General features: G+C 46.3%; 1 protein-coding gene across 1 annotated transcript; it reads left to right on the top strand.

Annotated features, from left to right (window-relative positions):
- LOC309520471 (neuronal acetylcholine receptor subunit alpha-7-like) lies at positions 1–25,710 on the top strand. The gene is made up of 10 exons (XM_082202321.1): positions 1–395; positions 10,003–10,142; positions 10,347–10,391; positions 10,766–10,875; positions 14,419–14,498; positions 16,802–16,969; positions 18,243–18,437; positions 19,545–19,631; positions 21,359–21,468; positions 22,954–25,710. The coding sequence occupies exons 1-10, from the start codon at positions 344–346 to the stop codon at positions 23,458–23,460; spliced, it is 1,494 nt and encodes a 497-aa protein (XP_082058447.1). The 5' UTR covers positions 1–343; the 3' UTR covers positions 23,461–25,710.
- Positions 25,711–26,708: the final 998 nt, after the last annotated feature.

Raw genomic sequence — 26,708 nt, 5'->3', positions numbered from 1 at the left:
GAGAGAGATGCCATGAAATTAATGCCCCTTCTAAGTCCCATTAACGCTGACCTTCTAAAGTGCTCATGTGGCTCTTAAAATCTCTCCAGCCAAAACAGCCCTGAAATGATTGAATTAATGAGAGCTGAAAAGCGTCCAGTGGGCAATGATGATGTTTCATTCTCCTCTCTCCATCCCCTCCCCAGCCTCTTCTAAATAAAGATTCTCGCTGTTTCCCTCGGTGAGTGAGCTGTGCGTCCTCCGCTGAGTCAGTACAGAGCGCGATGAGGAAAGCAGACTAGTTGGCACCAGCTGGGGGGGTCTCCGGTTGCCCCCTTTTCCTTTCCGCGATCCGGTTGCGGACATGGAACCCTCTGCCCGGATTTGCGCCCTGAGCATCTTCCTTCTCTTCCAAGGTAACTTCCTCTCTTTATTATCTGTGCCCCCATTTCTCTTCCCCCCTCCACCACTCCCCTGACCAGGTATGCAAAAAATACCCCTCATTTCTTTTCCCTGCCATGAAACACAAGAAACCGAAAACCTCAGAAAAAGGCAGAGGAAAGCAGATCTCCAGCTGTTTTCAAGAAGGATTTTCCAGGGTGGATTGGATGAGAGATAAAAAGCAAGCCGGGAACATTTTCAAATCTCCCTGGGCTTTGAAACAGGTCTGGTCTTTTTCTAAAAGCTTTTGTCTTCCCCCTTATAAACTGTGAGATCTTTTAGCGTTTTAGGACTAGATATTATTGATGTCCCAAGATGTCAGGAAAAACCCACTTTCTGCCCTATGATTTCAAGCCCGAGTCAGGACGAAACCCCTCTCTGTTTCCTGTCCTTACAGAGGGATAAAAAATGGGGCCTGGGTTGGTTTTCCCCCTCCTATAAAACCTCATTTTTTTTCTTTCTCTCCTCGGCTTTTACGGTTTGCAGGAATAAAAGCAAATTTGACTGGCTTGTCTAGCTTTCCCGACTCCCCCCCCCCTTTTCCACTGTACCCCCACTACCACTGCCTAGCTTATTTCATGCTTGCTGAGTTTAATTTCATACATAGCCTCCGTTTCTTCGGAAGGTGGGAGAATGGGCTTGTCAGTTTCGTTTAGGGTCTCAAGTTAAAAGGGGGTCCGTCTCCTCATCCTTTTCCACCCGCCTCCCTCAGTCTTGTTCCAGGATGGATCTGCCTGGTGTGTGTGTGTGTGTGTGTGTGTGTGTGTGTGTGTGTTGTTGTTGTGTCAATAATGGGTGTGTGGGAAACTGCACAGCAAGGCTGTTTCTTCCATCCCAACCTCTCACAAGACAGTGGTACCTCAGGTTACAGACGCTTCAGGTTACAGATTCTGCGAACCCAGAAATATTACCTTGGGTTAAGAACTTTGCTTCAGGATGAGAACAGAAATTGTGCTCTGGTGGCGCAGCGGCAGCAGGAGGCCCCATTAGCTAAAGTGGTACCTCAGGTTAAGAACAGCTTCAGGTTAAGAACGGACCTCCGGAACGAAAAAAACACCTGGATGTGCATTTCCAGAATACAAGATACAGTGGTACCTCAGGTTACATACGCTTCAGGTTACAGACTCCGCTAACCCAGAAATAGTACCTCGGGTTAAGAACTTTGCTTCAGGATGAGAACAGAAATCTCGTAGCAGCGGCAGCAGGAGGCCCCATTAGCTAAAGTGGTGCTTCAGGTTAAGAACAGTTCCAGAACCTCCAGAACAAATTCAGTTCTTAACCCGAGGTACCACTGTACTGGAGGTTTGCGTTTTCTGAAATTGGCAGGACGGTAGATTCCGAACACAGGAGAAATGGCGATTGCTTCAGCCTCAGCGGCGCTTAATTTATTTATGGGATTTGCAGGTTCTGGCGGCCGAGGGGCTGAGACGCCTTTCAGAAGGGATCAGGGAAAGGCGTATGAAGAGGAAAGGGGCCTGTCAACACCTCTTTATCCCTGGAGCATCCATGTTCAGAGGCAGCGCACCCTCTGACTCCCAGGGGGGCTGGAGGGAATCCACAGGGGGCAGACTGTCCCCTTCCTGGGATCCTAAGCGCATCGCAAACTTCCTTCTATGTCCAGCTTCCTTGGGTGTCCGTGGGGCTGTGAGGGAAGGAGGAAAGCTTCACCCACTTTCTCTTTGATTTATTTTATTTTGAATTTTATTTATTTATTAAAGTTCTTACGTTACATCAGTAAACATCATCATATTACATCACAAGGCTTATTATACTATAATTTTCAACATGTATACAAAGTTTATATACTAAAAGAAAGGAAAAAAGGGCAAAAAACTATTCCAAAATCATATCTATACCAACACTTTGGACTTCTTGTCTATCCCGTTGTATATTCCTTTTTTTCAAATGAGTGTACTCTTATTATTGCATATTTCTTTACATTTTATCTAATACATTCCTGTATCAATATGTACCCCTGGTCTTCTTTCTCAACTCAGTCTCTCTCCAACGTCAATCAAATGCTAGCGTAGATAGCGAACCTTTACTGCATTTTTGAACATATATCTATTCCACTTTTCCATAAATTTTTGTTTTGAATTGCCTCTCAGGCTATTTGTCAACTGCACCATTTCAGCAAATTCTTGTAGCTTGTTATACTAATCCGTTATTGTCGGGGCTTCTTCTTCCTTCCACTCCTTTGCCACCAAAGTCCGAGCTGCAGCCGTTGCGTATAAAAATACCTCCCTAAAATCATTTGGAATGTCCCTGCCAACAATACTTAACAGAAATGCCTCTGGTTTTTTTTTTTTTTTTAATAACCTTTGGAATAACCTTTCTAAAAAACTTTACCCACTTCCTCTGTGCCATGTGTAATTTTATACGCTTCTGTCGTGCCACCTCTTAACATTTTCTCTAAACTAAAAAGTTGGAAGGGCCCTCGAGGGTCATCTAGTCCAACCCACCTTCAACACAGGAATCTCAGGTATTGTGTCCGTGGCAGACGACCGTCCAACCTCTGTTTAAAAACTTCCAAGGAAGGAGTCTTGGAAAAGGAAACCGTTCCCATACCCTCCAATATTTCTCCGATGAAAATAGGGACGTTCCATTCCATAATGATAATTTTACTCTTTTTATACCCCACACATCTTATTGGGTTGCCCCAGCCACTCTGGGCAGCTTCCAATATATTGAAAAACATAATAAAACATTAAACATTTTTAAAAAACTTCCCCATACAGGATTGCCTTCGGAGGGCTCCGTAGTCAGATAACTCCATACCTTCCAATATTTCTCCAATGAAAATAGGGACGCCTAAGCAAAAGCGGGACATTCTGGGATCAAATCAGAAACTGGGACGGCTTCTCTAAATCAGGAGCGTCCCTGGAAAATAGGGACATGGGATGGTCTGTGTTCCCTCCCTGCAAGAAGTGAATTTACAGGGAACCAGGCAGAGGGCCTTCTCGGTGGTGGCACCCGCCCTGTGGAACACCCTCCCACCAGATGTCAAGGAAATAAACAACTATCTGACATTTAGAAGACATCTAAAGCAGCCCTGTTTAGGGAAGCTTTTAATGTTTAATAGGCTATTGTATTTTAATATTGTGTTGGAAGCCGCCCAGAGTGGCTGGGGAAACCCAGTCAGATGGGTGGGGTATAAATAATAAATTATTATTATTATTATTATTCCACTGTCAAACAGCTCTTACTGTCAGAAAGTTCTTCCTGATGTTTAGTCGCAATCTCCTTCCTTGTAACTTGAATCCATTGGTCTGAGTTCTGCCCTCCAGAGCAGGAGAAAACAAGCTTGTTCCATCTTCCATGTGACTAAGGTGCTACTGGACATTTTTTTTAATTTTTTTACATATTTCGACTACGTCAGACCAATCTACCTGAATCTTTGAGCAGATAACATTAAAAAGCAACAATCCAGTACATAGTTACAGATAGGTAGCCGTGTTGGTCTGCCATAGTCAAAATAAAAAAATTCCTTCCAGTAGCACCTTAAAGACCAACTAAGTTAGTTCTTGGTATGAGCTTTCGTGTGCATGCACACTTCTTCAGATACAGGTATAGGTATCTGAAGAAGTGTGCATGCACACGAAAGCTCATACCAAGAACTAACTTACTTGGTCTTTAAGGTGCTACTGGAAGGAATTTTTTTATTTAATCCAGTACATAGACACTGATCCATTTCTGGTTTTCCCGCTAAGCTTTTTTCATCACAGCAACCTAATTTAGGGAGGTTGCAGACAGAGAGATTCCCTTTCGATACAGTCAGGCCCGTCTTACCCATAGAGGCTAGTGGCGCGGGGCGCCAGGGCGCCAAGTTCTGGAGGACGCTAGGCGAGAGTCCGGCGAACACCGAATGAGTGCGCTGAGTGAGCGAGGGTGCGGGCGCCACTCCCGTTGAGCGCTGGCTTGGTTTTTTCCCTTTTAGCCTGCAGGCGCTGAATTCTGCGGGGCGCTAGAAGGCTGAAAGGGAAAAAACCAAGCCAGCGCTCAGCAGGAATCATAGAATCATAGAGTTGGAAGAGACCACAAGGGCCATCGAGTCCAACCCCCTGCCAAGCAGGAAACACCATCAGAGCACTCCTGACATATGGTTGTCAAGCCTCTGCTTAAAGACCTCCAGAGAAGGAGACTCCACCACACTCCTTGGCAGCAAGTTACACTGTCAAACAGCTCTTACTGCCAGGAAGTTCTTCCTAATGTTGAGGTGGAATCTTCTTTCTTGTAGTTTGGATCCATTGCTCCGTGTCCGCTTCTCCGGAGCAGCAGAAAACAACCTTTCTCCCTCCTCTATGTGACATCCTTTTATATATTTGAACATGGCTATCATATCACCCCTTGACCTCCTCTTCTCCAGGCTAAACATGCCCAGCTCCCTTAGCCGTTCCTCATAAGGCATCGTTTCCAGGCCTTTGACCATTTTGGTTGCCCTCCTCTGGACACGTTCCAGTTTGTCAGTGTCCTTCTTGAACTGCGGTGCCCAGAACTAGACACAGTACTCCAGGTGAGGTCTGACCAGAGCAGAATACAGTGGCACTATTACTTCCCTTGATCTAGATGCTATACTCCTATTGATGCAGCCCAGAATTGCATTGGCTTTTTTAGCTGCCGCGTCACACTGTTGGCTCATGTCAAGTTTGTGGTCAACCAAGACTCCTAGATCCTTTTCACATGTACTGCTCTCAAGCCAGGTGTCACCCATCTTGTATTTGTGCCTCTCATTTTTTTTTGCCCAAGTGCAATACTTTACATTTCTCCCTGTTAAAATTCATCTTGTTTGTTTTGGCCCAGTTCTCTAATCTGTCAAGGTTGTTTTGAAGTGTGATCCTGTCCTCTGGGGTGTTAGCCACCCCTCCCAGTTTGTTGTCATCTGAAAATTTGATCAGGATGCCCTTGAGTCCATCCAAGTCGTTGATAAAGATGTTGAATAAGACCGGGCCCAAGACAGAACCCTGTGGCACCCCACTAGTCACTCTTCTCCAGGATGAAGAGGAACCATTGATGAGCACCCTTTGGGTTCGGTCAGTCAGCCAGTTACAAATCCACTGAGTGGTAGCAGAGTCAAGACCGCATTTTACCAGCTTCTTTACAAGAATATCATGGGGCACCTTGTCAAATGCCTTGCTGAAATCAAGGTAGGCTACATCCACTGCGTTCCCTTCATCTACCAGGCTTGTAATTCTGTCAAAAAACGAGATCAGGTTAGTCTGACATGACTTATTTTTCAGAAATCCATGCTGACTATTGGTGATCACAGCATTCCTTTCTAGGTGCTCACAGACTGTTTGCTTAATGATCTGCTCCAGGGGCAGTGCATGGGACCTCGCTCACTTGGCGCAGGCCTGCTCACTTGGTGTGGCCAGCCGGGCTGGGAGGTGCTGCGTACAGCCTCCGCCCCTCCAGCCCTAAAAAAAGGTCGACAACTCTGGGAAAGGGGGCGGTGCTGGATGGAGGGATTTTTGCACCACAGCGCCGGATATGTTTAAGACGCCCCTGGCTACAGTTGAACGATGGGGATGCAGAAATTCTTGGCAATCTACTTTAAAAAACAGCACCCATTACCTGCCAACAAGGGGGAACTTTCCCTGTATTTGATGAAGGCGGCTCTAATCCACGCAGAGCAAAACTGCTTTTGTGATTCTTCCTGAAGTCACAGATGAACATAGGAAGTTCAAGCTGCTTTCACGGACTTAGGAAGCTGGTCTGGCTGAGTCAGGATCGTCTACTGTGACTGATAACCTGCTGCCTTGCATCAAGGGAAATCAAGTCACCAGTTTGGACGGCTTTTTTATAATAATATTCTATTCTTTACCCATCTTTAAAGTTACACTTGTTACTCAACAGTTATATTCCGGTTCAGCAAAACTAGTGGCTCCCCGCTCACCCGATGTCGATGTTTACAACCCAAATTACACACAACTGCGTTTAAAGCTTCCGTCTTACCTAATTTCATCCTCTTTAACATGTTTCTTAATATATTCTGCTGTTTTCTTACACTTCAAACCCTGCTGTGGCCTTCGCATAGGGGAAATAACTTTTTATATAGTCTAGAAAAGCTTTTCCAGTCTTCTTTAAAGGCTTCTAAATTTGTGTCGCTGTGTATTCCGAGATTTCCATCAACTGCTCTTCCTTCGAGGCTGTTTTTCCTCCTCCTTCCATTTCTGTGCACAGAGAATCTTTGCTGCTGTAGCCACAAACATAAATACCATTGGGGCTTTTTAGTCTGGATGGCTTTGAAGGAAAATTCAATATATTCATGGAGAATCAGACTGCTCTTCCTTGACGGCCAGACATAGGATTGTCTCTGGCTGCCGATTGCCGGGAATTGCAAAGGGGGAGAGATGCTCCTGTGTTCGAATCCTGCTTTGGTTGGTTTCCCATTAAGGCATCTGGCTGTCCACTGTGAGACAGGATGATGGCCAAGGTGGGCCCTTGGCCTCATCCTGCAGATGTCAGGGGTTGAACGAGTCCCATTCTGCTCTAATACTGAGCTATGGGAGCACTGGAAGACACAAGATCTACCCACCTTGGAAGACTGGCAGATGCAACTAATAGACTATATGGAGATGGCGGAAATGACTGGCAGAGTCCGAGACCAGGGAGAGGAGTCGGTGGAGGAAGACTGGAGGAAATTTAAAATTTATTTGCATAAATATTGTAAAATTTTTGAATGTTGAGGACATTGAAATGAATCGCAGGGGCTTTAGCAACAAAGTAAAATGTAAGATTGAATTAATAACAGATAAATTAATAGGATATGAATTTGCTGAATTAATTTCTAAAAAGGGATACAAGAACGGGAGACGCGAGGAAGTCCGGAAAATAAGTTAATGGAAGATGAGAAATTAAGAAAGAGGGAATTTTTGGTTTTTGTTATTATATGTGTTTTTATCTCTTTTTTCTTTTTCTTTTGATGTGTTCAATGTTTGTATTTTTGTATTGTATTGTTTTTTGTGATTTTGTATTTTCTTTGTCTCGGTATATTTTCTTGGATTTTTTTTATTGTGAAAACTTAATAAAATATTTATATATATATAAAAATAATACTGAGCTATGGGACTCCCTTCCCAGGGTACCTGCTGGCTCGCATCATCCCCTGTGAAAAATCCCCATCCCATGATTGCACCAAGCGATGAGAAAAATATATAGATGAAAGCAGGCCTGTGTAGCAAAGGTGTGCGTCTGTAACATGCTTTCTACCAGTAAATTCTGATTTTGCACACATTTGAGAGTAAGTAAAAGGTAAAGGGACCCCTGACCGTTAGATCCAGTCGTGACCGACTCTGGGGTTGCGGCGCTCATCTCACTTTATTGGCCGAGGGAACCGGCGTACAGCTTCCAGGTCGTGTGGCCAGCATGACCAAGCCGCTTCTGGCGAACCAGAGCAGCGCACGGAAACGCCGTTTACCTTCCCGCCGGAGCGGTACCTATTTATCTACCTGCACTTTGACGTGCTTTCGAACTGCTAGGTTGGCAGGAGCAGGGGCTGAGCAACGGGAGCTCACCCCGTCGCAGGGATTCAAACCGCCGACCTTCTGATCGGCAAGTCCTAGGCTCTGTGGTTTAACCCACAGCGCCACCCGGGTCCCACATTTGAGAGTTATCCCCACTTATTCCAGGTAACCATGTGTAGAGGGGTCATGGCTTTTGGAAAGCGAAATGAATAGTTGAATTAGAAACAAAACAATAACAGTGGCGACAACGATGGGATCAGAGGCAAGTTTCAAACCGGGGTCTTCCTGAGCTTACGAGCTCATTGCCTGTTCTAAACGAAGCAGCGATCCAGGCCTTCAGCTCCACGGTTTTCACAGCCTCCAATCTTCGGCTTCGTTTAAAGCTTCAGGCCCAAAGAGGCTCGTTCGCCGCTGCGGCAGCTTCAAGACTCTGCTAGCAGCGAATGACAAGCAGAGAAGCTCACGGATGCCCTGCAGCCATCGCCCAAGGCAGTGAAAATTCGGAGGCAGGCGGAGATGGAAGACGCAGCCCCAGGAGACAGGACTCACAGCACCCCTGTCGCCCCAAGGAAGGAAGAAAAACAGTGAACCAGTAAAATGGACAAAATGACTTAAGCAGATGCACACGAGAGGTGGAAACAGGAGCAGACTCATGCATTTGAAACACTTCTGTATTCACGAGGGTCGCTGTCTCAGCATAAATGCTCGCTCTTCTGCATTTGGTACTGAAATAAAAAAATGAAGGTCTTATATATATATAATAAAAGTTCACAAATGTACCAAGCAAACACATACATAAATATATAAACCGCATGTCTGAAGCAACACAGGAAAGGAGCCCTGGAACCAACTGACCAAATTATTTCTCTGCAAGGTCGAAGGAAAATGGAAAAGCCTCCCCATTGTCTTTATGTTCACAAATCCTGTCTGAAGGGTATGTCTGTGTATGAATAGGGTGACCTGACTCGGGAACTAAGTATTTATCATTACAAAGGACTGGCCAGGCTCGGCAGGGTATCCAATCAAGTAAGCATTAACAGGTAACCTGCCAGACAGGAGGTAAACAATGCACTCAGATTTCTGCTGTAGACCGCCCTTTCTATGATGTAGGTATGATGTGTCTGGGGGTGGTCTTGGACTCCAAGGCGGGCAATTTCAAATGTCTATATAAGGGCGGGCACACCTTTGTTCGGGGTCCTCCTCCTTCTCCTGCGTGTGAGGGGAGAACCCTATTGCAACAGTTCAATAAAGATCAGGCTTACGTGCTGCTTTGCTTCTCCGTATTCTCTGGTTGGCCTCTGTTATTTTCTCTGACCGATGGAGAACCTACAAAAGACTCTATAAGGACTCTTGTGTTCCCCATTAGGGAATAAGGGCAGAATTTTCGTTTATTACAGTACATTTTTCAACAGCCTGTCCTGCAATGAACTAATTGGAGAGGGCTGTCGATACCTAACAGCCACCATGGCTGAGCTCTGTGTCCAAAATGAGGCAGTGATCCTTCTGAAGGCCAGATGCTGGAAACCTCAGGAAGAGAGAGTGGGTCTTGTGTTCGAATCCTGCTTGCGGGTTTAACACAGGCAATCTGGTCGGCCACTGTGAGAACAGGACGCTGGACTAGACGGGTCTGAAAGACCTCCATTGGCTCCCAGTACATTTCCGAGCACAATTCAAAGTGTTGGTGCTAACCTTAAAGCCCTAAACGGCCTCAGCCCAGTATACCCAAAGGAACGTCTCCACCTCCATCATTCTGCCCGGACGCTGAGGTCCAGCTCCGAGGGCCTTCTGGTGGTTCCCTCATTGCGAGAAGTGAGGCTACAGGGAACCAGGCAGAGGGCCTTCTTGGTAGTGGCACCCGGCCTGTGGAATGCCCTCCCACCAGATGTCAAAGAGAAAAATAAGTACCAAACTTTTAGAAGACATCTGAAGGCAGCCCTGTTTAGGGAAGCTTTTAATGTTTAATAGGTTATTGTATTTTAGTGTTCTGTTGGAAACTGCCTAGAGTGGCTTGGGAGGCCCAGCCAGATGGGCAAGGTATAAAATAATAATAATAATAATAATAATAATAATAATAATAATAATAATAATAATAATTCTCATACCCCTGTGTGATTTGCAGGCTCTCAAGGAGGCGTCTACCAGCGGCAGCTGCTGAAAGCCTTGATGGAGAATTATACCCCCCTGGAAAGGCCGGTGGGGGATGACGCACAGCCCATAACCGTCCACTTCACTCTGAGCCTCATGCAGATCATGGATGTGGTAAGATCCTGAGCCTGGACAGACTTATATGGAAACAATGCACATCAAATATATCACTTTCCCCTTCCCCTCCCCAGCCCATCTTGGGGTTTTCCATGGGGACCTGTACATTATGCACTAGGGATCGCTCCTTATTTGCCCTCTGAAATTCCTCAATGCCTCATTCCTGAGCTTTTAACATTTCCCTCCCCCTTTTGTTTGCAGGATGAGAAAAACCAAGTTTTGACCACCAATGTCTGGCTGCAGATGGTAAGGTCATGGCTTACGGGGGGCGGAGAAAGCAGATGTACCTGTTGTATCGCAGCATCGACTGCGTTGTATCAGTAGCCCTTCTTCTGATCTTAGCAGCTGACCTCTTGCAAAGCTCACTTTGCTTGCTGCTTTTGTTTGTTGCAGCTGAGCTCTTGCAAAGCTTACCTTGCTTCCCCGCCAAGTAGTGGTAACTATTGCAATGCATCGTGTTGCTTCAGGTGAAGCTCACCTGGGGTGGGAGAACAAACGGGCCCTTAAATATTGGCAACTTCGCCTTAAACGACAGCAGCAACACCCTAACCCTTTCCCTAACCAAACTAAACATTGGCAGGATCCCATCAACGCTGCTTTTTCTCACCCCCCCCCCCCAGTACTGGTACGACCACTACTTGCAATGGAATGAATCAGAATACCCCGGCGTGAAGACTCTGCGGTTCGCCGCTAACCAAGTCTGGAAGCCCGACATCCTTTTGTACAACAGGTGGGAGAAGCTTGTAGCTGGGATATTTTGTGGTGTTCGCGGGGTGGGTAATAAGTTGGGCTTCTAAAAGAGCCAGGTGGCCAAGTCAACCAGTGGTCAAGGAACTCCCTTCTGAGGGAGGTCCAGAGTGTGGCACCAAGGCAGCAGGGCCTTTTTGGTGTTGGCCCCAGCCTTGCAGAATGCTCTCCCCAATGAAGCCCACCTGGTACCAATAACAGCATCCTTTTGGCACCTGCTTAAAACGTATCTTCCCCCTCAGGCGTCTGATGGGTTAGGGCTGCTTCTGGTGTCTTCGGATGGGTTTTGTGTCGCTACCTTTGTGTTTGCTACCTTTTCATTTGTTTTTTTAAAAAAATAATATTTTATTGAGTTTTATCGATAGTAAAAGCTAGAAAAACAAGAAAAACAAAAACAGAACAATGCAAAATACAAAAATACAAAATACAAAAATACAAACATTTAAACACAAACAAGTAAAAAGAAAAAACACATATAAAAGAAAAACAAAAATTCCCTCTTTCTTATCTCCACTTTAGTTAACTTATTTTCCTGACTTCCTCACGTCTCCCATTTTTGTATCCCTTTTTAAATTTAGTTCAGCAAATTCATATTCTATTTAATTTATCTATTATTAATCCCCTCATACTTTTTACCTTGTTGCTAGAACCCCTTCAATCATTTCAATGTCATCAACATTCAAAAATTTTACAATGTTTCTGCAAATAAATTTTAAATTTCCTCCAGTCTTCTTCCACTGACTCTTCTCCCTGGTGTGTTTGCTACCTTTTCATTTGGTCTGTTTTATCGGCTTTCATTGTAAATGCATTGTTCTCTCTCCCCCCGCTCCCCTAGTATTTATACTTCTGCGTTTTCTAAGGCTCTCAGAGACTCGTTACGTGCCGGATGATGAATCAATTTAACAGAGAACAACAACAACAATATAACAAATGTCTTGTACCAATGGCTGCAGGCTTAAATGCTTCAGGATCTGATCTCTTTCCGCAGGGCCTGTAAGACAGAGTTGTTGCGCCTGGCCTTTGGCTTGGAATCAATTTGATTTCCCCTCCCTCTTTCTTTTTTCCTTTCTCCTCCTGTGATGTGGCTGCATTTTAATGTTTTAATGTTGTATTTTAATCTTGTTTTTTAAGTTGTATTTCAATCAACTTGTTTTATTATTGTTTGTTAGCCGCCCTGAGCCTAGCCTTGGCTGGGGAGGGCGGGGTATAAATAATAATAATAGTAATAATAATAATAATAATAATAATAATAATAATAATAATTACAGTGGTGCCCCGCAAGACGAATGCCTCGCAAGACGGAAAACTCGCTAGACGAAAGAGTTTTCCGTTTTGGAGGTGCTTTGCAAAACGAATCTCCTATGGGCTTGCTTCGCAAGATGACAATGTCTTGCTAGTTCCTGCTGGTTTTTTCCCCCTTCCCCCCTTTTTCTAAGCCGCTAAGCCGCTTATCAGCTGATCCGATCAGCAGATAAGCCGCTAAAAGCCGCTAATCCTTCAATGGGCTTGCTTCGCAAGACAAAAAAACCGCTAGACGAAGAGAATCACAGAACGGATTCTTTTCGTCTTGCGAGGCACCACTGTATTAGGGGCAAATCCCAGCCTTTCCCCCTTGAACTGAAGACAGATTTTCTCCAGGGAGACGGTGGCGTCTGGCCCCTTAGGGCAAATGGGGCACTGCCCCACCAACCTGCCTGCCTTCTGCCTGCCTTTCTTCTTACATCCGGCCCAAGGGGGTGGTCCTACTCTGTCGCCTTCCCCCTCCTCCTTAGCCTCAGTGTTGCCCCTTGCAGAACTCAGCAGGGTCAAAACTAGAATGTGTTAGACTGGCTCTCTGGCGCCACCTACTGTTGGGCTCCCTGCCTTCCGCCCCATCAGTCTCAACGGTCACCAGTGTGGGAATGTTCTGGGCTAATTATATCCTTATCCAACTTGTGCTAACAAGTTCCCAAAATATCAGCAGAGTTTATAAACATTCCCCTTTAATTTTGCAACGGTAACGTGTGCGCAGGTTCGCTAGAACCTCTATAATAATTACTCTGGTAATTTCCCCTTTTGTTCCCTCTTAAAATACAAGACACAACACAGTCTTTATAAAAGTATAAAAGAGTTTACTCACGTTCTGTTCACAATATGATCCCAGAAGGCAGACAGGCTTAAAAAGGTTACATACATTCAGAATCTATCTTGTAGCAAGATAGACCTTATCTCCTCTCTTGGCTGAGAGCCAAGAGGGCATCTTTACATGTTTCCTCATCGAAGGAAAATGGCAGAGAGAGAGAGATGGCTGCCTGCCCTGTGCTTTTATCATTTACCTGCACAGGTGAGGCCACACCCACCTCTGGTCACATGCGGAGGAAGTCCGTCCCCAGGAAGTTTACCTGCTTGCTGGACAGACATCCCTCCCCATGTTCTAACATGTACATTCTAGGAATGTTGTCACTGACTGCTCCTGGGTTTACATCCCACAACCAGCTTATATCCCTGGAAGGAGAGGAAGAGAATTTCATTCCTCAAGAGGCTTTGCACCTAGACTTTGGAGCGACCCCAGGTCCTAGCACAGGACTGTCACGCAAGCCTTTACGTCAGGGGTCAGCAAACTTTTTCCGCAGGGGGCCGGTCCACTGTCCCTCAGACCTTGTGGGGGGGCCGGACTATGTTTTTTTTGGGGGAAATGAACGAATTCCTGTGCCCCACAAATAACCCGGAGATGCATTTTAAATAAAAGGACACATTCTACTCATGGAAAAACATGCTGATTCCCACGGGTCAGATTGAGAAGGCGATTGGGCCGGATCCAGCCCCCTGGCCTTAGTTTGCCTACCTCTGCTTTATGTGCTCTGATGGTCAGTTGAAGCAACTGGAAAGAAATCTGATTTAACATGCTTAACATAGAAAATTGAAGGAAAACTATGTGAAGATAATCTCTGGATGGTACTTGACGCCAAGTAAACTAGCAAAGTAAACTAGGGACGTGGATGGCGCTGTGGGTTAAACCACAGAGCCTAGGACTTGCCGATCAGAAGGTCGGCGGTTTGAATCCCCGCGACGGGGTGAGCTCCCGTTGCTCGGTCCCTGCTCCTGCCAACCTAGCAGCTTGAAAGCACATCAAAGTCCAAGTAGATAAATAGGTACCTCTCCGGCGGGAAGGTAAACGGTGTTTCCGTGCGCTGCTCTTGTTCGCCAGAAGCGGCTTAGTCATGCTGGCCACATGACCCAGAAGCTGTACGCCGGCTCCCTCGGCCAATAAAGCGAGATGAGTGCCACAACCCCAGAGTCGGTCACGACTGGACCTAACGGTCAGGGGTCCCTTTACCTTTACCTTTAAACTAGCAAAAATATATGTCAGAGTCAGGTACATGCTGGAAATGTAAAGGAAATGTAAAAATGCGAAGGTACATTTTATCATATGTTGTTGGACATGTAGAGTAGCTAAGGGGTTTGGGGCGATGATATATAAAGGAACGAAATCTGAATTCGCTGAGCTTCTTCAACTCTCCCCCTCCCCTTCTCCTTTCCCCCCCAGTGCCAATGAAGAGTTTGACTCCACGTTCCACACCAACGTCTTGGTCAACTCCAGTGGCTACTGCCAGTGGCTCCCCCCAGGTGAGAGGCGGACGGAGAGAAGCAGAGGCAGATTTGGTGCCACATAGCGGGAAAGTGGTATCTTTTGCTAAAGGCAAGGTGGTTCTTTTAAAATGAGATTCAGAAGTCATACAAAACACAAGGGAGTGAGAAGATGAAAGATTTTATTCTAAACAGCAAGCAATATATACCGTATTTTTCGCTCCATAAGGCACACCGGACCGTAAGGCGCACCTGGTTTTTAGAGGGGGAAATCAAGAAAAAAATATTATTCCCCCCCCCCAGGCCCAGAGCTTCTCGGGGCTGCCAGGGGAAGCCCGGGTCCCCCAGCCCCAAAGAGCAAAGAAGCCAAGACAGCGAGTGGGATCCATCCCACTGGCTGTCTTGGCTTGTGCCATAGCCGCGCACAGCCTCTCCCGGCCGGATGCTGAAGAAGCCAAGACAGCGATGGATTCTGCTCGCTGGCTTGGCTTCTTCTTTAGCCGCGTGCAGCCCCTCCGGCCGGGAGAGGCTGCGCGCGGCTATGGCAATATACCCACCTCCCGCAAAAGCCCACAGGAATCGCACACCCTTTAAGGAGCGCACGGCTCCTGTGGGCTTTTCTACGAGGAGGGAGAAGGGACTGACCGGCCGCGTCAGTCCCTTCTCCCTCCTGGGGAAAAGCCCGCAAGGGCCGCGCGGAGCTTGTGTGGGGCTCTTGGGGGCTTTCCCTGCCTGCCTCCCCCCTGCATTCGCTCCATAAGACGCGCACACATTTCCCCTTACTTTTTAGGAGGGGAAAAGTGCGTCTTATGGAGCGAAAAATACGGTACATACCAAGTGAGCGCTTTAATCTGCCACTCGGAAGCCCTAAAAAAGCGGCAAAATGTAGCCTCAGTTTACGGTCAATCAGTCCATGCAAGAACTTCAAAGAAACTCTTCCCACAACTATCCAGTTTATAGCTAGCCAGCCCTTATGGCTTGCCCGACTGGCTACGTGCAGATCATTCAGGGCCGGGTTTAGGTCTGATGAGCCCCTAAGTCACTGAAGGTAATGGGGTCCTTTATATGTCCAGCTGTCCTTTGTCAACAACAAATTGTCGCTGTTTTTGTGTGTTGAACATATGCCATATGATAATTTAAGGTCCTAATAGGTATCTAGAGCCATTTGCACATCACAAAATATGTATTTTATCAAAGTACCATGCTTTTCTGTGTATAAGACTATGTTTTTTTACTCTAATGTTCAAAATCAGGGCTCGTCTTATACACGGATAGTATCTCCCACCCCATTTTCTAAAATGGGAATCCCCCAAAATAGGGGGCGTCATACATGGGGGCGTCTTATAGAGGGGAAAATGTGGCAATTGTGGAACTGATATACAATTAAAAAGAAGTATATTAATAGTGAAATAATTATGAAGCTCTAACATAAAATGATTGGGGGCCCATTATTTACACCATAGGAGCCTACACAACACAAAAGACTGTTGCTGTATGTAGGTTTTATTTTATTGGTTTTTTAACTTATATTTTGGAAATGTACATCCAGCCCCTCCCCATTCCCGAGGATCTGAATCCCTATTCGGAAATCTCCAAAATACTGGGGCGCTTTGAAGCATTTATGTCACCCATTACAACAGTTAAATGTTAAATTAGAGCTCCCCCTGCTGACGACGTCTAAAAAGCAGGGGGGGGGGTTTGTAGCAGGTAAAAACCAATATAATGATTATAAATCAGGCATGTCGAAAGTCCGTTTTGGGGGCCTAATCCGGCCTGCTGGTCGATTTAATCTGCCTCCCCATGGCAATATATGTCCTGGGGTAAAATCCTAAAAAAAGTTCAACAACTTTTGGGTAAAACTGATTTTCCAATAGAAAACATCCAATCAAATATCCAATCATAATACTTCAATTAAACTAAAAAAAAACTAAAATAAAAAAGATCAAATTATAGTCTAAATTGTATTTATTAATTTCTCGCGGCTCCCCACGGTCTGGATCTCTGGAGCAGATCTCCACATCTTAGTCCTGCTTCTCCTTGTTGTTTCCATATTTCCCACATCTCGATTTTAAGGCTTCATCATAAAAAGCTCAACAACTTCAATCCTAAAAAAGTTTTGGTCGGCCCTCACACATGTTCACTTCGTCAAGTCTGGCCCTCTTTGGAAAAAGTTTGGGCACCTTGTCATAAGCCCTTGTTTCCGCCTTTCTTTTCCATTGCATTTTGGCTACGTATATAATTTCTGTTTGTAATAATAATAATAATAATAATAATAATAATAATAATAATAACAACAACAACAACCTTGGTGTGGCTCATTTGGCCCATACCCCCTGCCCCAGGCATCTTGAAAAGCACCTGTCGAATCGACGTCCGCTGGTTCCCCTTCGACACCCAGAAGTGCGACCTGAAGTTTGGCTCCTGGACGTACGACGGCTGGCTGCTTGACCTGCGCATGCTGGAGACTGACACCTCTGGCTACGTGGCCAATGGCGAGTGGGACCTCATGGGTAAGGCGGAACCTCCAGCAAACCCAGCGCCAAGCTCCTAGTCCTCATGAGGTTGGGTTTATTATTATTTTAGACAATAGGGCTCCTGCGGCCAGGGATGGGGGAAGGAATTCAGCTTTGTTCTCATGTAAATGCAAAACTGCCTTGTTCACGCTTTTTGAAAAACAGTGCAAACTGGAACACAGTTGTTCCGCCTGGCCTTTGGCTTGGAATAATTTGATTCCTTCCCCCTCTTTCTTTTTTCCTTTCTCCTTCTGTGATGGAACTCCTATTTGGGGACTTCCCTGGCTTTTTTCTGGCCCACGTAGGACTAGTCTGGATAGTTGGTGAAGACTTGACTTTTTTATCCCCCCAAAAGTTTTTGATTGAGTTTCCACTGAAATGAGGCTGCATTTTAATGTTTTAATGTATTTTAATCTTGTTTTTTAAGCTGTATTTCCATCAGTTGTTTTTATATTTGGTATTAGCTGCCCTGAGCCTGGTCTTGGCTAGGGCGGGCGGGGTATAAATAAAAGTTATTATTATTATTTACTATTATTAATATTATTAGCCTTCTTAATTTGCACTTAGCAGGGCAGTTTTACAGTCAAGTCGGGAGTACAAAATTGCATCTGCCCGGGTAAAACATGCACATAAATGCCTATATATGAAGCCCGGTTCAAAGAAAGTCCTGGGCCTTGCAGACTTGGGTAAATGTGAGGGGCATCAGTTGGGACAGATTTCTTAGACTGGCATGACCAAATCAAACTTGTGAAAATTCCCTGTAAAGGGTACCAGAGGCCAAGTGACCTCATCCTGCACACACAGATCTCTGGAATGCCGTTAGACCATCTGCTGTTGCTCAGCAACCCCGGAATGGGGGGAGAAATTCAACTGAGTTCTCATTTAAACCCAAACTGACCAAATCCACACTTTACAAGGCAATACATGAATTAAACAAAGCCACCCTCCCAAATTCACACTTCTCTGAATTTTGCAATGCGCTTCTCCAGCTGAGTGATATTTATGATATTTATGCATATACTGCGGTGAAGCGTGCATAGAAACGCATATAATGTGCGAAAAAAAATGTATTAGGAAATCGCTTGGCAAAAATGGTGTGCGGCAGGACTTTTTAAAATGCAAGTTTGCAAACTGATGTGGGCATGTGGAGGAGAACTGAACCTCAGGCGGGGGGGGGGGGCAAAAACCTCCCCATGAGAAACAGGAAGAAACTGAAACGGATTGATTCTCTGGCGTACGCTGACTCCCCCTTCCTCCTCACCTGCTACAGGTGTGCCTGGCAGTCAGAACAAAGTGTTCTACGAATGCTGCCGGGAGCCCTACCTGGACGTCACCTTTGCGGTCACCATGCGGCGCCGAACACTTTACTATGCCCTCAACATGCTGGTCCCTTGCCTCCTCCTTTCAGCCATGACCTTCCTGGTCTTTCTCCTGCCAGCCGATTCCGGAGAGAAGATTTCCCTGGGTAAGCAGAACAATTCAAGCCGAACAATTATGCTAATTATTGCCTGTGTGGTTCCCCCCTTCCACTACCTAGCACTTTTGTTGTTGAGTCGTTTAGTTGTGTCCGCCTTTTTGTGACCCCCTGGACCAGAGCACGCCAGGCACTCCTGTCTTCCACTGCCTCCCGCAGTTTGGTCAAACTCATGCTGGTAGCTTCGAGAACACTGTCCCACCATCTCGTCCTCTGTCATCCCCTTCTCCTTGCGCCCTCCATCTTTCCCAACATCAGGGTCTTTTCCAGGGAGTCTTCTCTTCTCATGCAGTGGCAAAGTCTTGGAGCCTCAGCTTCACGATCTGTCCTTCCAGTGAGGACTCAGGGCTGATTTCCTTCAGAATGGAGAGGTGTGATCTTCTTGCACTCCATGGGACTCTCAAGAGTCTCCTCCAGAACCAGAATTCAAAAGCATCCATTCTTCGGCGATCAGCCTTCTTTATGGTCCAGCTCTCACTTCCATACATCACTACTGGGAAAACCAGAGCTTTAACTATACGGACCTTTGTTGGCAAGTTGATGTCTCTGCTTTTTAAGATGCTGTCTAGGTTTGTCATTGCTTTTCTCCCAAGAAGCAGGCGTCTTTTAATTTCGTGGCTGCTGTCACCATCTGCAGTGATCATGGAGCCCAAGAAAGTAAAATCTCTCACTGCCTCCATTTCTTCCCCTTCTATTTGCCAGGAGGTGATGGGACCAGTGGCCAAGCACCCCCAAACTTGGTCCTCCAGCTGTTTTGGGACTACAGTTCCCATCATCCCTGACCACTGGTCCTATTAGCTAGGGATGACGGGAGTTATAGTCCCAAAACAGCTGGAGGGCCGAATTTGGGGGTGCCTGGCCTAGCAGAAGCCCTGGCGTTCGAAGCTCTTTGCGGATATTATCTGAGTGGATGCTCACAACAGCCTCACGAGGAAGGTTGGTGTTTGTTGTACCCATATTGCAGAAGGAAGGACTGAGGCAGAGGAGTGTGGACAAGGCAGCTGAGCCTCCTGGCAGTTTTTCCTTGGGTTTTTGCCTCTTTCACTTAGACGCTCCTTCTAACCCAGTGGAATAACAGCCTGTTTCCCCCCCTGACAGGCATCACCGTTCTCCTCTCGCTCACTGTCTTCATGCTGCTTGTGGCGGAGGTTATGCCGGCCACCTCTGACTCCATTCCGCTCATAGGTATGTACGGGAGGGAGATCTGGAGATGGATTGGTTTGGCCAGGGATGGGCAGACCTTAATTGTGCTCTCTGCTCCTAAATGTGATGGAGCCAGACAATTAAACCGCTGTGTTGCAAACAATTATCAGTAATATCCAAGGCAACACAATGACCAAGTAAAACAATATCAATATCAATATAAACTCTTTATATAATCTATACGGAACATAGAACAATATGAAAAACCAAATAAACAGAATCTCATAAACCTCTGAGAGCAAGTCTTATAAGTCTTGATATGTTACATAACTGTATGACCACTGCTCCATAGATATTGTTGTTATACAATTCCATTGACCATATATAGATGGGTTTATGATGCATTTTTGTATCCTTCTGCTGTGCCGAAGAAGAATTCCACCAAACAGTGGGTATATCTGGAATCACTGTTCACTGCGTCTGTTTGCGGACCACTTCAGCAGCGTTGGACATCCTAAAACAAAGCTTTACGGCTTGCTTTCATGAGATAAGAATCTGACCCATTGCTTGCATAGTCTACAAAGACTTTCAGAGACTTATAAAACTTACTTTCAGAGATTTATGAGATTCTGTTTATTTGGTTTTTCATATTGTTCTATGTTTTGTATAGGTTATATAAAGAGTTTATTTTGATATAGCATTGTGGTACTTGGTCATCGTGTTGCCTTTGATATTACTGATTACTACTGCTCCTAACGCGGGTGGCGCTGTGGGTTAAACCACAGAGCCTAGGACTTGCTGATCAGAAGGTTGGCGGTTCGAATCCCTGCCACAGGGTGCGCTCCCGTAGCTCGGTCCCTGCTCCTGCCAACCTAGCAGTTCGAAAGCACGTCAAAGTGCAAGTAGATAAACAGGTACCACTCTGGCGGGAAGGTAAACGACGTTTCTGTGCACTGCTCTGGTTCGCCAGAAGCGGCTTAGTCCTGCTGGCCACATGACCCGGAAGCTGTATGCCGGCTCACTTGGCCAGTAAAGCGAGATGAGCGCCGTGACCCCAGAGTCAGTCACGACTGGACCTAATGGTCAGGGGTCGCTTTACCTTTACCTTACTGCTCCTAAATGTGATGGAGATAGGTTGCCACGGGCACTTTGTACAGGTTTAGAGATCATAGAATCGTCAAACTGTAGAGTTGGAAGGGACCGTGCAATGCAAAGAAGCCCCTGATCCCTGAGATATACTGCTCCTGTACCTGGAAGTTCCATTTAAGCCTCACATCTGTCAATACACCTGTCCCTCTATGGATTTATTCATTCTTAGTTGCCTGCCAGCGGAAGGCAGGCAAATGTTATAGAAACAATAATTAGGATATCACTGCTAGGTAGGGATGAACAAACCTGTTAGTTCCAGTTTCTCGTTTTCCAGTTTGCCGCTGTGTCGTTTTTTGTTTTTAAAAAGCAAACACAACATTTCATAATTGTTTTACTGCACATCTTTGAATATACACAATTTTGCAAGCCAATTCCCCCAACCCATTGCATTTTTGTATGCTGTTCTCAGGAAAATATATTCCTTTTCCTGCGACTTTCCCCCTAACATATGCATTTTCGTACATATTTTGGTTGCAAGTAGTTTCGGAGGATTCGTTGGTTAGTGTTTTGATTCAGGAAGTGTGAATCAGGCAGGGTGTGATCCTGCAAGATCTGCCCCCCACCTGCCTTGCCCTGATGTGCACTCCAGGATCCTCTGAGTCCTTTCTCTCTGCCTCTAGGACAATACTTTGCCAGTACGATGGGCATGGTCAGCCTCTCTGTGGTGGCGACAGTCTTTGTGCTCCAGTACCACCATCACGACCCGGACGGCGGCTGCATGCCCAGATGGGTAAGCGCTTTTAAAAATCCGTTTTCAGAATCGCTGCTTTGTTTATCACCTAGCGCCTTGTATCCAACGTAGGCGACATTCACGGCACTCCTTTTATTTTTCTTAAATCGTTTTTTATTAATTTTCCAATAAAGAACATCCAATTAACATATCAAATCATAATCCAATAAAAAAGCTAAAATAAAAGAAGACCAAATTATGATCCAAATTATAATTATTAATTATTTGGAGGCTTCTCATAGTCTGGACCTTGAAGCATATCTCCAAACCTCAATCCTGTTTCTCCTCATTGTTTCCATATTTCCCACATCTCAGTTTTAACGCTTTAAACTTCTCCGTCTCTGGCTCTGCGGCATTCCTTTCAAAGCACTAGGGTCCCACTATAAACACTGTCGTGGCTTCCCCCAGAGAATCATGGGAGCTGTAGTTTGTGACGGGTGCTGAGGCAGGTTGCTAGGAGACCTGATTCCCCTCACAGAGCTACAATTCCAAGAGGGGAATCCACCCCTCTTTTTCACGTATGTAATAAGAGCGGCTACGATTCTCTACGCACAAAAATGGAAGATCCCACCAAAGAATGGGGAAGTGAGGCAATGGATTATGTAGAACTGGTCAAGTTAACAGCCAGATTAAGACAATCTAGCGATGATTGCTTTGTGGAAGGCCGGAAACACTTTTTGGACTACAGTGGTACCTCTGGATACGAACGGGATCCGTTCCAGAGCCCTGTTTGCATCCTGAAGCGAACGCAACCCGCGTCTGCACGTGCCGTGATTCGCTTCTTCCGCGCATGTGTGTGACGTCATTTTGAGTGTCTGCGCATGCGTGACTGGCGAAACCCGGAAGTAACGCGTTAAGTTACTTCCGGGTCGCCACGGAGTGCAACCCGAAAATGTTCAACCTGAAGCAACTTCAACCCGAGGTATGACTTTATTTAACTCGTGATGAACTTCACAAGAAGGATTTGAAATATGAGCAACGGGAGGAATTGGAGAATGCAGTATGGATGGGATGGTATAAAAGAGAAAAAGGTTTTGTGCGGCAGAAGGTGAGAAATAAAAACACCATGGAATATGGGATGGGAAGCTGGAAAAATGTCTTACGTATGGAAGCGTGCATGTCAAATTTTTGAAAATTTAATCTCAATTTATTACAAAAAATGAAACCACCCACCTCTCTTTCCAGGGGATTCTGGGAATTGTAGCTCCTCCTACCAACTCACAGCACCATTAACAAATGATAGTTCCCAGAATTCTTTGGGAGAAGCCAAAATGGTATCATAGTGCTTCAGATGTATGGTGGAAACTTGTCCCAAGAGCATTTATTGGTTTCCGAGTTGTTGACCTTTCCCTGATGATCCGTTCCCTCTTCCCTTCCCTTGTGGACCCACCCTCCTTTCTTGGCTCTGTAATAAACGGGGTCCCCGTTTCCCCTCAACCGTAAACTCCGTTCCCTCTCCTTTATCGTCTTGCTGTTTCCACGCAGGTCCAGGTGGTGGTGTTGCAGTGGGGAGCCTGGCTTCTGCGCATGCGCCAACCCGGCGAGGACCCCGTGGGGCGGCCACACTGCGCCCCCAGCCTGCTAAGTTGCAGCTCGGACAGCAGCGACGGCGGTGGCTCGCCGACCCGGCAGGCCCGTCTCCCCGTGGCGCTGGCCAACGGCAACCTCGCCTACCCCGCGGCGCTGCTCCCGGCCAAGCCCCCCGACGTGCCGCGCCCGTTCCTCCCGTCCCCGGAGCTGCCGTCCTCCAGCCCCGAGGAACTGCTTGCCGCCCCTGAGCTGGGCCGCATCCTGGAAGAACTGCACTATGTGGCTCAGTGTTTTCGGGGCCGAGACGCCGCCCAGGCCGCCTGCAGCCAGTGGAAGTTTGCAGCAGCCGTCCTGGACCGCCTGTGCCTGGTCACCTTTGCTCTGGTCCACATCGTCTGTTCCATCGGTATCCTCATGGCCGCGCCCAACTTCCCCGAGGCCATCACAAAGGACTTCCTGTGACGCTAAGCCCGCAAAATGGCAGGTTTTCCCAATGTCTAGGTTTTGGCGTCTTCCTCTCACGGCAGGACAGGTCTTTCCAACATGGCTTCCCTCCCTAGCAGTAGGATGTTGCTAGAGGCTTCCGGCAAGGAGTATCCGGGACAATTGAGGACAACTGGCCTTACCGGCCAGAACTTCTGACCCACTTGTGAACGCTGTCCTGCTGAGTTCTGTGTGCTCATCAGGAGGACCAAACGGACTCCGTACCGACACCCCTGTCCCGCACGCCAAGTCCATAACACTCGCCCTGAAGGATTTCAGATCATAGCTGTCAACTTACAGATTTGAAAATAAGGGGCCAGCAGCCTTGAAAATAAGGGAGCAGCAGCCAGAATAAGGGATTTTCCAAACACAGGTATGCTCAGCTTCTGAGCCCCTCCGAGCCAAAGGCAGAAAGCCCAGCCAGCAGCCAAACGAAGCCTCAAGCGGTGGTTCCCACAGCGCAGCAACCCGGCAAAGGGGACGCAGCAAGGAAAACCACCGTCACCTCTCTGCTGGGAAGCGCTGAGCAAAGGCGAGTCCCCAGGCAACGCAGCTGATTTGATCGGCACAAGGCATGCAAGCTCCGCCTCCAGTCGTTCTTAGACTCCTTATTGGGTGAGCAACGCAGCCAAGCAACACAGTTGGAGCCACCCTCCTCCCTGGCCAGCAGGGAGGGAGGGAGAGGAGCTGCTTCCTTTGAAACCCGGGAAATTTAAGGGACATCATCAATAAGGGACAGCAGCGGGACACGGCGCTGGGATAAGGGGCTTTCCCGCCAAATGAGGGACGGTTGACAGCTATGTTTCAGATTCAAACTTCCTCTAGAATTTACCACTCATTGTTTTTCTGAGAGGGGCCTATTTGAGCCTGAACGCCACGGATGTCAAGAAGGCCTCATTCTCCGTCCTGCCCCATCGCTGCCGCACGCAGAGCCATTTCCCTTCTGCTGCAGTTCATCTTCCGCCAAAGAATAGGTTATCTGTCTCGCTGCCCGCTGTGGCGAAATTACATAATATACGTAATGAATTACCCCGGCATTATGTTACGCTTGGCCCCGTGCATTTCGGTGAAAATGAAACACAGAGCAAATGGTGTGTTAATCGTCTTGTGGCATTTACAGATCAACAGCAGCAGCAAATACCAATTGCATTTGCCGTCTCCATTTCCCTTCCATTCTTGGGATGACCAAGCGAACATGGTCCACTTCCACGCCATAGTCCTGGAACTCCTAAATCCGTTTGGGAGCCCTGACCTGGTTTATAAACCCCGGAGGAGGTTTTCGTGGAGACCCTTTTATAGCAAAGGAAACTAAACCGATTCACATGTCTTTGTGTGTACACATCCTGCAATGGATCGTGGCCAGGGATTCAAGCCCTGCCCCAGCAGCCTTGAGCCAAGGCCACATGGTCACTCTCTCTTCCTCAGTTTTCCTGGGCTGTAAAATGGGTACATGCCAAGCTACTTTCTTGCCGGGGTCTGCTATGAAGTCAAAGGATGCAATGGAGTTTATGAAAGCGTTTTTGCAACTGACGAGGTTCGGATTCACTGAATGTGGGAATGTTTTTATTGTGTCACACAGTACCAATCTTCTCGCTTCGAGAGGCAATGCTATGAACATTCGTATGTTCACAGTTTTGTGTATGTTAACAAGACATTGCTAAATGTCGTGCCAAAAGGAAGAGGGGGTATCTTTCCATTTTGATGGTTTGTTTGTGATCTTTCTGATTCCCCCCCCCCCCGGTATAGTGTGTTACCATTTATGGTGGCATATATATAAATGTATTTTTTTTAACACTTGCCTTCCCAGGAGGACAGAGAATGTTAGCCAAATCAAGTACACCTTTCCTCTTCTCTTTTCACAACTTTTCGTAACTACTACAGTACCTCTAAGTGATGGCAACACAGATTGGATTTGCTTTTCATTTAATTTTATTTAGACAGAAAAAAATTAAATTATTAAAAGTGGCAATAAATAATCAATAACTTAAGCATTGATATTGTCTGAAACATATAATCCAACTCTTCGTTTTTTCTTAAAATTCCTCATCACTAAAAGTTCTTCTGATTTTGGGGGTTCCCCCCTTCTTTATTTTTTTCCTCATTTTTTCCCTTTTCTCCTTCTAAATAAAATGTCCAAGTAGTAAACCCACCTCCCACCTCCCTAGAAGGGAAAAAGAAAAGAAAAAGAGAGAGGGACAGAGAGAGAAAGAGAAAGAAAGATTTAAAAATCCTCTAAAATCAGAAAAGTTAACATGGTGATGGATAGGAAACCCTTTTTTAAAATTTAATTGCAGCTAATCGCAATGGAATTATTTACAATTACTGGATCAGCAAAAGAGACTTGTAAACATATATTTCTTTTTTCTTCTCTTTCCTTCCTCATGGTATATAACCTTGATTTCAGAGCGCTTGTGAGCATGAGAGGTTTCTGAGCACGGGGGGAGAGAGAGAGATTGTGGTTTGATACCCCCAGCCCTCCATCCTTGGGGGAGACATAGGTAAAAATAAATACAAGGAAGGACAAAGACCTTCTGTTTTGCAGTGGGGGCAAGCGGAAGAGTCATGAGTAGGTTTTGGTCTCTGGGCTTGTTGGGTTAACTTTACACACACCAAACTACTCGAGAGGGGAGAGTGAGCGTGGCGTGTGTTTAAGCAGAAAGGGAAGAGAAGTATTTTGGGTCTGGGGTCTGACAGAGCAGAAAGATAAGGAATGGGTAATTCAGTCAGTACCGAGAACGGGGAATTTCTGGTAAGCAAGGAGCTTAACTTCGGAAGAGACACCCTGTGTTTGGAGATTCAGCTTTGGTGAGCATCCTTTGACTTGCCCTCTCAGCGTGCGATGAGTCCGTTCCGTGTCCTCGTATCGCCACCCAAACATAAACAAGGTCTGGATAGCAGCTCTGCCATTACGGCCCTGCAGGACAACCGGGTGTATAAAACTGCTTGCCAAAGGGCAGTTGGCGCTCCTCACATGCTTGGATATGGAGATACGAAGGTTAAGGTCTGGTTTCTCTTGATTTTTTTTTTTGCCTTTTGCCCTCTCCGAAAAACCAAAGAATGGATTCGCATGGCGGGAGGGGGATGAGCGGAAAGATTAGCTGTGAAACAGCTGGCAGAAAATGTGGTTAATCCAAAAGATCTTTTGGCCGAAATGGATTCAGGTGGCTTCAGGAATGTTGGTAAGTTTTGGCGGCAACCTTGGGGTTGATTTGGGGCTGATTTGGAGA

This window comes from Podarcis vaucheri, assembly GCF_965113315.1.
Source record: "Podarcis vaucheri genome assembly, chromosome: 16".
In the NCBI taxonomy this organism is placed as follows: domain Eukaryota; kingdom Metazoa; phylum Chordata; class Lepidosauria; order Squamata; family Lacertidae; genus Podarcis; species Podarcis vaucheri.
The sequence above is the reverse complement of the archived record's forward strand: the minus strand, read 5'-3'. Positions and strand labels throughout refer to the sequence as shown.